Source organism: Cyclopterus lumpus, chromosome 21 (assembly GCF_009769545.1).
Source record: "Cyclopterus lumpus isolate fCycLum1 chromosome 21, fCycLum1.pri, whole genome shotgun sequence".
Classification (NCBI taxonomy): Eukaryota; Metazoa; Chordata; class Actinopteri; order Perciformes; family Cyclopteridae; genus Cyclopterus; species Cyclopterus lumpus.
In genome coordinates, this window is record NC_046986.1 from 168,516 (window position 1) to 185,475 (window position 16,960).

Consider the following 16,960-nt stretch of genomic DNA (forward strand, 5'->3'; position numbering starts at 1 on the left):
ACACGACAGGCGGACGACACGGCAGGCGGACGACACGACAGGCGGACGACACGACGACGACACGACAGGCGGACGACACGACAGGCTGACGACACGACAGGCTGACGACACGACAGGCTGACGACACGACAGGCGGACGACACGACGACGACACGACAGGCGGACGACACGACAGGCTGACGACACGACAGGCTGACGACACGACAGGCTGACGACACGGCAGGCGGACGACACGACAGGCGGACGACACGACAGGGCGGACGACACGACAGGCTGACGACACGACAGGCGGACGACACGACGACGACACGACGACGACACGACAGGCTGACGACACGACAGGCTGACGACACGACAGGCTGACGACACGACAGGCGGACGACACGACAGGCGGACGACACGACAGGGCTGACGACACGACAGGCTGACGACACGACAGGGCGGACGACACGACAGGCTGACGACACGACAGGGCGGACGACACGACAGGCTGACGACACGACAGGGCGGACGACACGACAGGCGGACGACACGACAGGCGGACGACACGACAGGGCGGACGACACGACAGGCTGACGACACGACAGGGCGGACGACACGACAGGCGGACGACACGACAGGGCGGACGACACGACAGGCTGACGACACGACAGGGCGGACGACACGACAGGCGGACGACACGACAGGCGGACGACACGACAGGCTGACGACACGACAGGCTGACGACACGACAGGGCGGACGACACGACAGGCGGACGACACGACAGGGCGGACGACACGACAGGCGGACGACACGACAGGCGGACGACACGGCAGGCGGACGACACGACAGGCGGACGACACGACAGGCGGACGACACGGCAGGCGGACGACACGACAGGCGGACGACACGACAGGCGGACGACACGGCAGGCGGACGACACGACAGGCGGACGACACGGCAGGCGGACGACACGACAGGCGGACGACACGACAGGCTGACGACACGACAGGCTGACGACACGGCAGGCGGACGACACGACAGGCCGACGACACGACAGGCGGACGACACGGCAGGCGGACGACACGACAGGCTGACGACACGACAGGCGGACGACACGACGGGCGGACGACACGACAGGCTGACGACACGACAGGCTGACGACACGACAGGCGGACGACACGACAGGCGGACGACACGACAGGCGGACGACACGACAGGCGGACGACACGACAGGCGGACGACACGGCAGGCGGACGACACGACAGGCGGACGACACGACAGGCGGACGACACGACAGGCGGACGACACGACAGGCGGACGACACGACAGGCGGACGACACGACGACGACACGACGACGACACGACAGGCGGACGACACGACAGGCGGACGACACGACAGGCGGACGACACGACAGGCGGACGACACGACAGGCGGACGACACGACAGGCGGACGACACGACAGGCGGACGACACGGCAGGCGGACGACACGGCAGGCGGACGACACGACAGGCGGACGACACGACGACGACACGACAGGCGGACGACACGACAGGCTGACGACACGACAGGCTGACGACACGACAGGCTGACGACACGACAGGCTGACGACACGACAGGCGGACGACACGACGACGACACGACAGGCGGACGACACGACAGGCTGACGACACGACAGGCTGACGACACGACAGGCTGACGACACGGCAGGCGGACGACACGACAGGCGGACGACACGACAGGGCGGACGACACGACAGGCTGACGACACGACAGGCGGACGACACGACAGGCGGACGACACGACGACGACACGACAGGCTGACGACACGACAGGCTGACGACACGACAGGCTGACGACACGACAGGCGGACGACACGACAGGCGGACGACACGACAGGGCGGACGACACGACAGGCTGACGACACGACAGGGCGGACGACACGACAGGCTGACGACACGACAGGGCGGACGACACGACAGGCTGACGACACGACAGGGCGGACGACACGACAGGCGGACGACACGACAGGCGGACGACACGACAGGCGGACGACACGACAGGGCGGACGACACGACAGGCTGACGACACGACAGGGCGGACGACACGACAGGCGGACGACACGACAGGGCGGACGACACGACAGGCTGACGACACGACAGGGCGGACGACACGACAGGCGGACGACACGACAGGCGGACGACACGACAGGCTGACGACACGACAGGCTGACGACACGACAGGGCGGACGACACGACAGGCGGACGACACGACAGGGCGGACGACACGACAGGCGGACGACACGACAGGCGGACGACACGGCAGGCGGACGACACGACAGGCGGACGACACGACAGGCGGACGACACGGCAGGCCAGGCGGACGACACGACAGGCGGACGACACGACAGGCGGACGACACGGCAGGCGGACGACACGACAGGCGGACGACACGGCAGGCGGACGACACGACAGGCGGACGACACGACAGGCTGACGACACGACAGGCTGACGACACGGCAGGCGGACGACACGACAGGCCGACGACACGACAGGCGGACGACACGGCAGGCGGACGACACGACAGGCTGACGACACGACAGGCGGACGACACGACAGGGCGGACGACACGACAGGCTGACGACACGACAGGCTGACGACACGACAGGCGGACGACACGACAGGCGGACGACACGACAGGCGGACGACACGACAGGCGGACGACACGACAGGGCGGACGACACGACAGGGCGGACGACACGACAGGCTGACGACACGACAGGGCGGACGACACGACAGGCTGACGATCTAGTAATCGGGGATCTCGTGCTGCACTCACATGCTGGTGTGGTCCTTGATGAGGTCGCACACCATCAGGTTGTTGCCGAGCTTGGCGAAGTACATGGCCCCCGTCTTGTTCTTGGACACGATGTTGCAGTCTGCTCCGTACTCCAGCAGGAGGCGCACCACGTCGGCGTTCCCTCGTTTGCACGCCTGAAGGACAGGAAACATTTATAGGTGAAAAATGTTGAGCCTCCATGTTGTTTTCTAACGTTGGATATTTAGACCTGTGAACCACAGCCATGTGGTTTCAATGGTAGCTCCATAAAGATGGGAGCAGGCCCTCTTCTTACAAGAGACTTCTGATGTCTGGTGTGAATGGTGGAACTTGGGTTGTTTAGAAGGTTTTTACCCTCATCAGCGCCGTCTCCCCACTCAGCGTCTGGGCGTTGGCGTAGGAGCCCGCCTCCAGCAGGATAGCAACGGTCGTCAAGAAATTCTGTCAAGAGAAACGTAAATTTAAAAAAATGAGATAAGAAAACACACAAAAGTGTTGACTGCGTATGAGAAAACAGGGCAACGGAGAACACGGCGTTACCTTTTCAGCAGCGTGCATCAGCGCCGTGGTGCCGTTCTTCTGTCGGCCGTTAACCCTCACGCCCTTTTTTATCAGCAACCTGAGGATGTCGTCCTGCCCCCCCGCCGCTGCCAGCATGCTCAGGGACATGCCGCTGACGTCCTGCAGACAGACAGAGGCAGCGATGTCAAAGGACCAAGTGGGGTAAAATATATACTCTCTCCTGACCACCAGGGGGCGACTCCTCTGGTTGTATAGAAGTCTGTGAGTTGCCACCGGTAGTTTTACTTGCCCTGGACAAGCCTCTGTACAGCCTAACTGAAATCGTCTCCTTTGGCACTTTGTAAAACAACAAGTCTAGAAACTCAGATAAAAAGGCGAAAACTTTACGATCCCTGTAAAAAAATTAATTTATAAAAAAAACAATTATTTTTCATAACAACAAAATCTTTAAGCCAAGAAGCATTTATTGTACAAGCTAGAGTTATAAGAGCCTTACAATACTTAAGAAGCATCAGCTGAAGGCGACATAATTACGACAGGAGGAAGTGTGTGCTTATACACTAGCGATGAAAGAAAGTCATCTACTGTACAGGAAAGAAATGTTGCTTTGCAATCGGATGTTTTGAACCATCATAAACCTTCTGCAGACGTGGAACAGAGGAACCACAACATACTGTATACTGGAACGCGTTATCTGACCGGGTTGGTGTGAGGGTCTCCACAGATCCACTACAGCTGTGACAGACAACACAATATCTTCACAGCAGTAGTGCTATCTGAAACTTTCCATCAGAAAAACCACCCGTCCAAACATTATTGAATATTCAGAGTAAACACAAACACCTTCAACAAGGTCTGTTTGCTACAGAAACAAACAAAGTTTAATTTCAATTAAATGTGCAACTGTGTTTGTGTAATAACTAAACAGCATTATCAGTTGAAGGTGATGATGAGGCATGTTCTGGGGCTGCATGATGACATCGGCACATAAAAAAAGGTTTTAAAATTAAATGTCATTTTCCTGCGGTATGGTTTGCGCATGTGATGCAAACTATTAATTAACAACTGTTTGCAGGAACATCGTTTTACAACTTACGAAATTGGTCAAATCTTCCATGGTTGTGCCTTTTATTAGAACCGTCTCTGTGGCATTCAAGTCTTAGTTTGAACATGACATAAATAAATACAGCATGTTTTACCTGTAAGGTGAATGTGTACATATTGAAGAACATTGTATTTTAAATCTTACGCTGCCAGTGGGCCATCAAGAGAACAGCAGGCATGTGAATACGTTAACTCCACTGCAGGAGAGACTTGATGTTCTCTGCAATTAGGTGGGACAAGTTTTCAGCAACAATTAGTTGGAAAATATCGCCGAAGAACTAAAATCGTGCATCCCTAGATTTGAGAAGAATTATTCTAATGTCTGAAACCCTCAAGATTTCAACACACACCGTTATATCTAAAACGTGTGAGTTAGATGTGATGAACATGAGCAGGGAAAACAAATATCACGCAAATAATCAACATGTAAGGCAACCAGATCTTGGCAAAAACTGGATATTAATGTCACAAACATCCAGATTATAAAAGCTTAAAACAAAGTAATACAAATGGGACCAATGTAGTGTATTAACCTCAAATTAGAGTATATCAAAAACGATAAAGTACTAAATGTTCTACACAGTTGCTGTATAGTGATACAAAAATACAACCAAACCTTTTGGCAGCTTGGTAATAGACACACAATAATAATACATATGTCAATATAACCAACATTTATCAACAAGATTCTCAAAATAAAAATATGTTTTCATATTGAAATGAGAGGTTTACACAGTTCCTAACCATCTAACATCAGGAAGGTGGTCACTGCTGCAGGCTATCAGGGGCCTTCTACAATAAAGGCTACTGGCTAAAGAAAGAATACGATACACTCGGTGCCCATTGGCATTGTGGGGATTCTACCATGTTGGAGGGACTGGATGCAAAGATTTGCTGGTAGTTTCTTCTTTTCAAAATGACTGAAAACAGTATAGGATGGCTGATTTGAAGAAGAGACGAGTAAGAATCCCTCTGGAAATGTCTGGTGACCGAGGCTACTTTTGCTCAGTGCATTGTGGGAAATGTCCCGGATGCGGTGGCCCAAACTATTTTCAGCCATTGCTTTCACCATTTTCACAAATATTGGGAAAGCGTGTTTGGGCGCCGCAGCCATCAAATGAGCTTCACATTGACTGAATGATCGCACGTCTACATCAGAGCACTCTATAGATAACCTGCGATGATTCCACAAACATAGTACATATTTTAGTGTGTTGCATAAGTCTATATACAATCTAACCATATAAAAACATTAATATCAGCCTTTTTTGTCTGCGCAAAAGCTACAGTACAAACGTCCTCAGTTCCACTCATTTGTTTATTCATGCTGCAGTACACCAGTAGCTTGGTCTGGTGGACTTGATTCTGAATAGTTCAGGAGCCTTTGTTAAAAATAAGAGTTAAAAGAACGGAGCAGTTTGTAATTGTGGTCAAGATCTGTTTGGCTACTGAGACCGAGGTTCACAACAATTTACATCCGCGGACTATTAAAACCCCATAAAGTGTGAGATTAAATTTAAACACGGGCATCCCTCTTAACATCTCACTGATCACTTAGTTCTTTTCTTTAGTTTATTTGGAAGTCCATTACATATATTTACAGGGACAGATAGACGGGACCGTCCCACTCCATGTTTGGAGTATTGTGAGTCTCTGGCTCCGGTATTACACTTTGTTTGGAGGCGACAACAAGACCTCTTCTTTTCAGTGACTGAATCGTGTTATGTACAAAATATTTCACCTCCCGCCACGTTCTGGTGTTCAGGACGGGCTCGGCGGCTAAACATGCATCACAATCCTTTTTGCCCGGCACTTTGACCAGTTTACAGAAGTCTCCGAGCTGACGCCTCACGGCCGCCTGTTCCTCCTTGCTCCACAACCGCTTGTTTCTCTTCTGAGGCTTGATGGCTGGACCGACTTGCTTTCCCTCCGCGGACATGCTTTCTTGTGCAAGTGGTGTTCTGTCGGGCACACCGGGTCTATGGATTGTTGGAACAACCTGTGCGGTTCTAGGAGGCAGGCCTGTTGGGTAAACCGGTGCGCTCGAATGGTTCAGAGGCGTGAATGAAGAAACGATTGGCCCACTCCTGTCGTTAAGTGGCGAGTACGGCGGGATAATGGGGGCGCTTGTACTCAACGTTGTAAAAGTAGGAACCATTGAGGTGCTTGGCGCGGTAAAGGTGGTAAAATTAGGAATCAAGGGTGTACCCATAGTGTCCTGCGGTGCATACACAGAAGATGGCTGCATACTTGTGGTATTCTGTGAATAAGAAGACAATTGCATGATCATGTTGTCTGATGTGTACGGAGGAGGCATTAGTGCATTTGTAGTGTTGTGTGGAGTAAATGTAGGAACCACTTGAGTGTCAGTAGCATTCAATGGCGTGAAAGTAGAAATTAACGGTTGACTCGCGTGGATCATGTCTGCACTAGTGGAACACAAGGTTGCATACGTTGAAGTCAACTCTTGGACGTAGTTGGTTGGAGCCAATGTCATACAACAATTTGGACTTTCTCTCAGGTGATCTGGATTCACGGTTGTCAAACTGCAGACAACCGACGAGTCTTCCAAATCCTTCTCCATGGATTGGACTCCAGCTTCCGGACTCTCGTTAACATTCCCTTCAGACTTGTGCTGGTTATTTCTCCTCCGCATTGTTTGCAGGGTGTTGTGTACGTAGTTTTTGACATCTGTCCAAGATCTTCCACCAAGATCTGGTTCAGCGGCTATGCAAGAATTGCACTCCTTTTTGCCTGGAACCTTCATTTCTGTGAAAAATTCACTCAAGTAACGCTTCACGGCAGCCTGCTCGCTCTCATTCCAAGGTCTTCTCTTTAAAGCAGGCTTCTGAACAGCTCCTACAAAAAGAGAAGAGCGTAGAGAAACATGATTATGTAAGAGCAGTCTCTTAAAAGATAAAACCATGTTAAGTCCAGACAGTGACAGTTCATTCCTGAGCAAGCTTTTGTTTCCTCAGCTTCTGTTTCCAAGATGGTTTGACATTGTTGTTTGTTCTAGACTTGTTTCAAAAAGGTCAAGAATGAAGGGTCAAGTCATGAACATCTACTGCTCCATGAAAACTGAGAACATGTAATCTGTTGATAAATTGCAAAACAAGCATGTTGGTGAACTTACGTTGTGTCTGAATTTGTGCTCTTTTGTACCATTGAGTGCAAACTGCAGTGCACGATGAGTACCCGGATGGTGTACTCATAACTAGGACTGGGTACTAGTATCAACACTTCTCCAGACAAACATGAACTATAATTGATCATTTATGTGCCCGGAACTAGAATACAAAAAGCTATTTGTTTGGTTTTGCTCACAATTAATCACCGCAAGCATTCTTTGATTTAATGCAACTTGTGCAGCAGCTACGACCCGTACAGCCGAGGTTGCCTGCCTGCACACGGCTCTGAACACGGAGATGTCTGAGCCAACGGTGCAATCAACAGCGCTGAGAGAGCCAACAGTTGCAACCTCGGGGGAAACTGAAGGGTGGATGTGAGGCTTTAACAAAAGAACACAGTCCCACCTTGGGTCGGGGGGACGGCAACAACACGGAGAGAAGACTGTTAGTTCTGAACAACAATCCCGGCTCCTGAAGAGGTTAGCTTCGATGCTGCAAGAGGCTAGCATCCGTTATATCAGAAGTGGAGAGTATTTCTATAACGGCAATGAAGGCTTTTCTCAAAGAGTTCGCTTGACAGCTTGAAAGTTTGCAAACACTTCACAATGACGGCTCCTCAAGAACAAGTCAACGGTTGCGATCGTTATTTCCAGTAAGTGCACAACAGCCACGTTTGATTTGAAACAACGTGACGCTGGTGAAATTCAGGCACTACGCAAGCAAGTACATAATGGACAAAGTGAACTACATGGAAGTTAACGGGAGTATCCGAATTGAGACGCAGCAATAGAGGCAAGATGTTTTGTCAAATGTTGACCATCCTCTGAGAATCAACACATTACATGTAAAGCAAAAGGATCTAAAAAGGTACTCACCATCTCTAGCAGTACTGGGCGGACTTGATGGCAGCGTTCGGTCCATCTTGAGAAGTTCTTTGCTCACTTCCTCCAGCTGTGATGCATTCTTTGAGAGCACGTAACACTCCTGGCTGCTCCTTCCCAACAGCTTGGCCACTTGATCCACTTCGACTTCACTGAGGCTCATAAGCTGCCAGCAGCTGGCAATTTGCTCTCTTAAAGACGAGGACAGAAGTGCATCAGGGTTTTTAACTCCGCATTCCATTGCGCACCTTCGGAAACAATCTAACCCTCTGATGAAGGAAGGACCTTCAGTCCGTGCGAACAGGTAGGGGTTAGATTTCGACACACCCGCTTGTTCTCGGTTTTCAATGAGCAAGTCGATTGACAAAACCATCCTTTCTGTGAGCAGGACCAGCATGTTCCTCCCATACTGACCCTCAAGCTCTAACCTGGTGAAACTGCTACCAAGGTCCAGCTCCAATGTTGTGCATTTCCTTACTTGATCTGCCGAGGGCACAAATGTTCCCCTGCTCTTCTTGCTAATGTAAGTTTGCAAGAGCATTCTCCCAATATTTCCTACCCGGCCTCTGTTGAACAGACACACATCTGCCAGAGTGGCTTCGCTGAGCTTTTTCCACGTTGACAAATTCGGACTTTCTTTCAACTCCTTCCTGGCTTCCTCTTCTTCCCCCGTGATGAACCTGTGGAGTTTGATCAAATCTTCTGTCACGGTTGATTTGTCTACTTCCACTTTCTTGACTTCTTGCTTTAGCGATAATGCGAGAGCCTTGCGAGAAAAACACTGGCTCCACTTTGTATCGAGAAGTTGTATGAACTTTTTCACTTGACTCTCAGTTTCACTGTCCTCCGTCATGCGACTTTCCCCGAAAGCTATTTCCGCAGCTCGCTTCAAAGAGTAGCCGATCTTTGAGACAAGGGAAACGGTTTTAAACTTACTGGAACTGGGGTCAAAGCCACTCGCTTTTTTGGCCCCTTCAACGGCTAATTCAAACCTGGATGGCATACATACTTCATGCAGGTACTTCACGCTCTGGTCGAGCTCATTGACAGCGGCCACAAATCGACCCAGTTCCCTCATCTTTTGTGCGATATAAGCAAACTGAGACTTGTCATGGTAATACTTAGCGGACAACGCATTGCCAAATTTACAAATAAGTGGGTCATTTCTGATATGCCGCGAGATGTCGTCTTGATGCATGATGTGAATGATTTCCTTGCAGCCTCCAGTTAAGAACTCGGACATTGGAAGCAGCTGGGAGGCAGCACTGTGGACACTTTTTTTTCTTTCTGAAGATTTCTGGTCTCCCTTTCTGGCCTTACATGACCTCTCATGTCTCCATAAATCAGTTTTGCGATAAAAAGCAAAGCAATGCTGGCAAGGCAGGAAGTCACGAACAGATATGCTGGAATTCTTAACCTGCTTCTTGGTCACAATTTCCCCCTCGCCACTTTTGAGAACTTGGCAATTATGTTCATAATCTCCATTATTGCGAATTTGGTCAAGCATAATCTGTCTGACTTTGGACCCTTTGGGGAAGTGTAATGCATGGGCAACGTCAATTTCCTCTGCATGTGTCCTTTCCAAGTGCTTTGCAATTTGGGAAAAAGCCATTTTGCAATATAAACAGAAGTGCTTTTTACAGGTATCTTTTTTTTCATTGCGTGCTTTGCCAGGCCTCATTTCATGCACTTTCTTGCAGGTCCTTAAGCTGGATCGCGTAGGTTGTTTCCTCTCTACAGCTTTCCTGCGGGGGCGCAATAGTGTTTCAGGAATCTCCGTAATGCCCGACTCAGACAGAACTTGACCTGTACCATCTGACTGACCTGCCACCGCATCCTCCGCCTCGTCACTCGAGTCACTTGCTTCCTGGTGGGACTTTTGTTTGTTAGCCACACCCCTTTGTTGCGTTTTGCCGTTGGCCCTCATCGGCATCCATCCTGCGTTTCCGGTGAGATTCGAACAACCAAAGTTTAATCTCATTTTACTTAATAAACCACGATTTGTGTCGTCTGACATCTCGTCTTCCTGCGCTAGCTTCTGGTCTTTCATTTCTTGATCTTCCTGTTGGGTAGCTGAATCACGAGCAGTGTTTTTGGATTCAGTCATATCCATTCCAACTTTTTGGATCTTTTCATGTTCCCTCACTGTCACTTGCTCAGTGTTTATACTTGCTGGGAAGCGTGGCATTTTTTCGCCATCCAAATCTTGTGGGACTTTCTCCTTTACTCTCGGAGCGCCCTCGTCATTTCTGGCACTGTCAAGGTTAGAAGTCAACCTAAGAGCATCCCTCGAACTTCTCTCTTCAATCAAGCTCCTCTCTCCTTCAAATGACCTCGTCTCACCAATAGTACAAGCCTGTAAAAGAACAAGCATATGTAAGACTCATTGCCAAATCAGACCTCATGAATAATTTGACTGAGTTAACTTTAAACAAAGGTCCGTCGGGAAATAAATGTAGCGGGGGACAAACAAAACAAAGCTACATTTTGGTTTTGAATTTTGATTGTTAAGTGGTGGTGATAAGTCAGGTGACTTTTTTTTTTTGTACTGCATTTTAAGAATTCGTTGCACATTTTTTCAATAGCCGTTTAACGCATCAGCACCTTGGCAATGCCCCACAAAGACAAAACATGGTATCAACTCCTGACACCTCGGAAGTCTCGGTACAAAAACCACATGTGACCCATTCGAGAACAGTTAATGGCTTTATTGGATCAAGCAGCGATTTGACATCGTAAATGTCTCACCAAGTATATGTAGTCATGGGGTGTTGGATGAAATGCTACATGGAGAGAACAGAATAAGCACTAGACCTACATTCATGGCTTGCAATCAAAACAAATAATGATGTTACTTTTGATTTCATGAAACAAAGTTTTGGCTTAGCATAGCGGCGTTCTGTGAAACTCGGTACAAATGCTAAACACGGGAACACTTACGAGTGTTTTTCACATAAAAACATTAAGTCGTATTAATTTTGATGCTAAGATAAAATAAATAAAAAAAGATCCTAACTACATGATATTTACTGGTGCATGATACATGTTCTAAAAGCATATGCAGTTATGTACCTGCTTCAAAGGGTGCATCTTGTCCCATTACTTCATGTGTTCGGTGTCTTCTTCCATTGGCGTGTTCTCTGCAAGGACACCAGTCTCTAATGTGCACACATCATGAACATATAACATGTAATTAGTAATATTGGGTCAAAGTCAGCAATGTACACATTAGCAAATAACAGCAAGATAGTGTTTCACGTCAGTGGAGATTTTAGCTTTGTATACATTCTGCTAGAACAATATGCTTCAGGTTGAACTTAAACTACATGGGCCTTGATCTCAATACAGAATGGAATCCCCTTTATAACCCACAAATGACCACACAGGTTTTCCTGTTTCATAAAATAAAAGTTGTTATCACATTAAATGGACTACATAAAAAATATTTACACTATAACAACATAACTTAAGGGACAGTGGTGATGTTTGGTTGTATGAGGTTCTTCTACATAGTCAGTGTTCTACTACAATAGATGGAGTTTGGAGAACCAGATTAATGTTCTGCTTGGATGTACTTTACACTCCTAAAATAATCTATATCAGTTTGACGCTATACTTAGAATATCTTCACCTCTCTATCTTGATGTCAAACAGACATTTCTGACGGGGAACTGAGGCCGATATCGACCACCGGACAACAACAAAAACAGTCATTTCCCCTCAGAAACCACAGCTGCTGGTCTTCTGCTGCCTCCATTGGTTAGTAAGTTTTAAAAAGGTTAGTTCAGATTCACTACAGTCACACCATAACACTAACCGATGGAGTCAATAGACCAGCAACTCTTGTGTTCTGAGAAGTAGAATTACAGCTTTTGTCAATGGAGTCTGGTTGCAAAGATAACGGTTTTAGTTCCTGTAGAAAGGGCAAATATTCTAAATATGCCGTTAACTTGCTGCCATCGAGTGTAGGTCTACACAGACCTACGTACGGACTTCATGCAACCACACTTTAAAACATTTGAACTATCCCTTTAACAACAAATGTCAAAGCATTCTTACCTCTTTGTTGCAGAACCGGAGTCGCTTTGGAGTTGGGAATATCATCTTGAGGCGTTGAATTATTAATAGACATGAAGCGGTGAAGTCTGTGGATGTAGATCCTGAAGAGACACATTCTCCTTGCTGCATGGATTAAGTCATCGCTGCCACATCGTGGAGCTTTAGTCCGGCTTGTTTACTGCAGATACTATTTAGTCATTCCAAAGAGGTTCCAGAAGTTTCCAATTTGATCAAACTGCGCCGTGTCATAATAAACACCTCGTTAAAATGTGTTTACCGTAAATTCCGGACTATAGAGCGCACCTATATATATGCCGCACCTACTAATTTTTAAAAGAAAAAAGAAATTGTACATAAATAAGCTGCACTTGTCTATAAGCCGCAGGTGTCCCTGTTGAAACATGAGATATTAACGCGACAAGATGTTACAGGAAAGATTTTTTAAAACTTTTAATTAAATAAATGCTGGTAACATCCACAACAACATACATACCGCAAATGCTTTTTTTCAGAACAGTGCTTTTAACAGTACTAAAGTTGTTTTCTTCAGTATCGGAATAGAACAGCACACATTTAATATAGGAACCTAGCAGCAAAAGTCATTGATCACTATGGCCATCGTCCTCCTGTGCACTGAAACCATTGAAGTCTTCTTCAGTGTCGAGTTAAAACAGCCTCAGAGTTGCTTCGTTGTCTCTCTTTCGTTTGCGCTCTCAGTGTCACTTTCCTCCCGAGACAAATCCGCCCTTGAGCTTGCGCTGTCCTCCTCATCACGCAGCAGCCTTTCGGAATGATTGATGATGGTGGATTCTTTGACACGCCGTTAGGATCCACTGGCAGACATGAGGAAAAGTTGCTCTTCGCATGTGGACAGTTTTTGTAAAGGATTTCTCGCCGCTCGTCATCCAAGCCTCCCACTGAACTCGGAGTGCCACCTTAAATTAACTGTTCACACTAATGTCGAGGGGCTGCAAATACTTTGTTGTGGCCCCAAGAATCACAGCTGGAATTGAGTTTGTCGTCTTGATGGCTGCTTTCACAGAATCTGTTATATGGGCCCTCATGCTGTCCAAAACAAGCAATGCCTTTTTTATGTGAAATAATCCCCCCGGTCGCTTCCCGTAGCATTCATTCAGCCATTCATTCATTATGCTTTCCATCATCCACACTTTGTTTCACGGCAATTCCTTTTGGGAATTTTTCTTTTGGCATTGTCATTCGCTTAAAAATCACCACGGGTGGAAGCTTCAGTCCGGATGCTGTGCAGCTCAGAAGTGAAATGCGTTCTCTGATGGCCAGTTGTTTTCAGCGTGACGGACGATTCACCTTTTTTGTTAACAGTCCTAGTGAGAGGTCAAACGTCAAAGGTACTTCATCCATATTTATGATGTCGTCTGGTCCAATGGAATTTTTCGTCTATCTTTCTTTGAGTGAATTCGCTGAAGTTTGTCATTTTTTCCTTGAAGTCGGGAGGGAGTTGCTGACACAGTGGTCCGTGCCCTAATTGACTTTTCGTTGCATAAATCTGAAACACCAAGATGGTCCACCTCTAAAATCTTCAATATTCTTTTCGGTGGCGATTGTTTTAGCTTTCTGTCGGATCTGCACGGTGGAAACACCTCGGCTGTCTGCTCTCTGTGTTCACCCAGTCTTCAAGAACATTTTCAAGTTCGGCTTTTCTTGCCTCTGAAAGCTTTTGTCAACTTTTTGCAATGAGTCAGTTCTTCATGCTGCCGTCTCCAGCGTCTCACCATCGATTCATTGATGCCGAGCGTACGTGCAGCAGCTCCATTTCCTTCTTCGACAGCCAGACGGATCGCTTTTAACTTGAAAGCCGCATCATGAGCATTTCTTCGTGTCTTTTCCATGATGAGGGTGCGTGCACGAAGCGCAAAATGGGTGATCTGAAGAATTAAGTGCGAGTTAGTTTGCCCACTGTGACCTGTTGGGTAATTTCATTGTTCAGATTAGCCACACCGTTGTAAAAGCCGCGGTCTCAAAGCGTGTGAACAAAAGTAGCGGCTTATATGCCGGAATTTACGGTAAAACAGCTAAATTATGTTTTGTGTGGAGACTGGACAACCTTTATGATAAATCACTCAATTCTTTCCTAATATGTTGCTTCTCCTTCAGCAGCATGAAGTGCCATTTTAACGCCATGTACGTTCATCATTTTGAAACCTAGTATTTTATAAGGTTTTTAACTTTATGTCAGACACAAAATTCACATTTCTTTTTTTCATACTGAACCCCCCCCACACACACACACACACACACACCAAGGAGCAACCAAGGTGCAAGCTATATACAATTTGAAAGTATTTTGCTTTTGTTTTGGAATTGAAGACTCAAGAAGCCTCGAGCTAAATATAAATTTAAACTGAATAAGGCACAAGCTAGTCTGCAGTTAAATAATGTACTAAAACCAAACGTTTGAAGGGGCTAAACATACCTCTTGGTCCAGATTGTAGTCCTCTTTGGAATTAAGCGCCAATTTTACAGCCATATAATCTCCACTTTTCACAGCATCCCGTAACTCACCTGAACAAGGGGGCAAAGGTTGATGAAGTTTAGAGAAAGTTTGCAGGTTCGATGTCCGTGTGACTGAACCCTCAACCCCAAAAAGCCCCTTCTCTTCAAACAACCGTTTGTCAGCCAGAAGCTGTAAAGAAAAGGTCATTATCATCAGATTTTAATCTTTCCGACAGTCTTTGAACACATCACGTGTGATGAACGCTTCTGTCAGAAAGCCTAAAATTGTGATATTTCATAATCAACATATTATTCTACGAGTCTCATTTAAAGTCCAAAATAAACCATTTGAAGATCCTGTAAAAAACTTTATATTTATAGCACGTAAAGCCTTTTACATTGTTCACACTGGGAGCAATGTTGGATATATATGTTTTTTGGAAAATTGATTATCAGAGAAATTAAACTATGTATGTAGTTGTCATAACGGTGTTATTCTGCACTAAAGACCGGTTCTATTGCTTTACTTCTAGTCTTGACCGTTTCCAGTGAACATTTTTATAATGTTTTATAAATGATGAAAAAGGCTAAAGGTGATTATCTTCCGTTTAAGGCGTAGTAAAGTTTACACAAGTCCACAAACATTTGAGTTTGTCTTAAAATCAGAAATCGTTTTCTTTTCAGGTACGTGATTTGTGGCGTGACAATAGTAGACAACCTTAAAATAAAATATGATAAACAATACGCGTTAAAATAAGTCTGTTATTTAAGTTGTGCAGGGGGTCAGTGGAGGTCCCGCTCTCCTCTACAAGGTTTTTGATGACTGGTGTTGCACTAAATGGTGAAAAATAAAGTAGTATATTACAAATATGCTCTGGAGCTGCTACATCATGTCAAACTGCATTAGCTTGTGGCTCGTTGAGCTAGCGGAGCGACTTCACGGCTCACGCCTGTTTTTTGGACAAAACTTTATTGACATTCCCAAAACAGCTCGGCTGTACTCCAGTGTATTAGTTTCTCCTCTTTTTGCTTTAATGACCAATTCATTCATTTAAAAATAAGACCAATGTGACTTTTGAACTCATGACATTTCTCTTCATATAATTAACTTGCTGGTTATTACGTCTCATTTTCTACTTGGGACTTCTGTGCCGTCTCCCTACAGCTGAGCAACCTGATAACCTCATTATGACGCCACAGCTACAGGTTATGTGTGTTTCCTGTAAACACCTCATATTCACCTTTGACCAGTGGAATAAAATGTTATATGAAGCTCAACACCTAAATACACTAACGGCAGATACAGAAATACGCACATGACGGTATCTGCGTCATTAACGGACAATGCATGTAGTCCACCTCATGATGAATAAAGTATACATCTATCAACGTAATTAACACAATGACAAGAACACATTCAAAGAACCAGTCACATTTATTTATAACAAAACAATCGCACGCTCAAGAGCACGAAACATTCAAATATCATTCACATCAGAAGGAACGATATTAACTATGTAATAAAAACCACTCCATAGACTAATGAACACACCGCTAATGCAGATGTACAAACACACAACGTAGTTCACTTAAAGACAAAGTCCTCCCCCCTCTCCTTGTCAATGTTAACAAACAGTTCAGTGACGCGGCTGTACAGTTTATCGGTGCGCTTCAGTTCCAGTAACAGGTCCTTCTCGATGGCCATGGACGCCAGTGAGGACAGTCGAGCCCCCGTTGCGTTCCTTGAAGACGCCGTGATGCGTTTCAGGGCTGAAGATGTCCGCTCCACAGTGGCAGTGGATATCGGGATCGTCACCGCCAGACATGCCAGTCCATACAGCTGACCCATGCTCTCCACCAGATGGTTCTGCTGAAGGAAAGCCAGTAGATCAGCAGGGCTTCTTCCTTCAAAGCCAGCCATGGCGTACATGACAGTCAGTTGTGTTTTAAGCAGCGTCAGATCGCCAAACAG

General features: G+C 46.8%; 1 protein-coding gene across 6 annotated transcripts in view; it reads right to left on the reverse strand.

Annotated features, from left to right (window-relative positions):
* The window catches only part of mphosph8 (M-phase phosphoprotein 8), a 46,821-nt gene that overhangs the window by 15,226 nt on the left and 14,635 nt on the right, over positions 1-16,960 (reverse strand). The window contains exons 7-10 of one of the 6 annotated variants that reach the window (XM_034561206.1): positions 14,969-15,057; positions 3,360-3,500; positions 3,174-3,260; positions 2,820-2,974 (exon numbers count right to left, since the gene is read on the reverse strand). In XM_034561206.1, the coding sequence (XP_034417097.1) occupies positions 2,820-2,974; positions 3,174-3,260; positions 3,360-3,500; positions 14,969-15,057 (472 nt within the window). Of the gene's footprint in view, positions 1-2,819; positions 2,975-3,173; positions 3,261-3,359; positions 3,501-3,787; positions 7,305-8,451; positions 10,814-11,529; positions 14,171-14,968; positions 15,058-16,960 lie in introns of those variants that run through there. The other 5 variants (XM_034561205.1, XM_034561203.1, XM_034561204.1 and 2 more) reach the window with 5 other exon arrangements.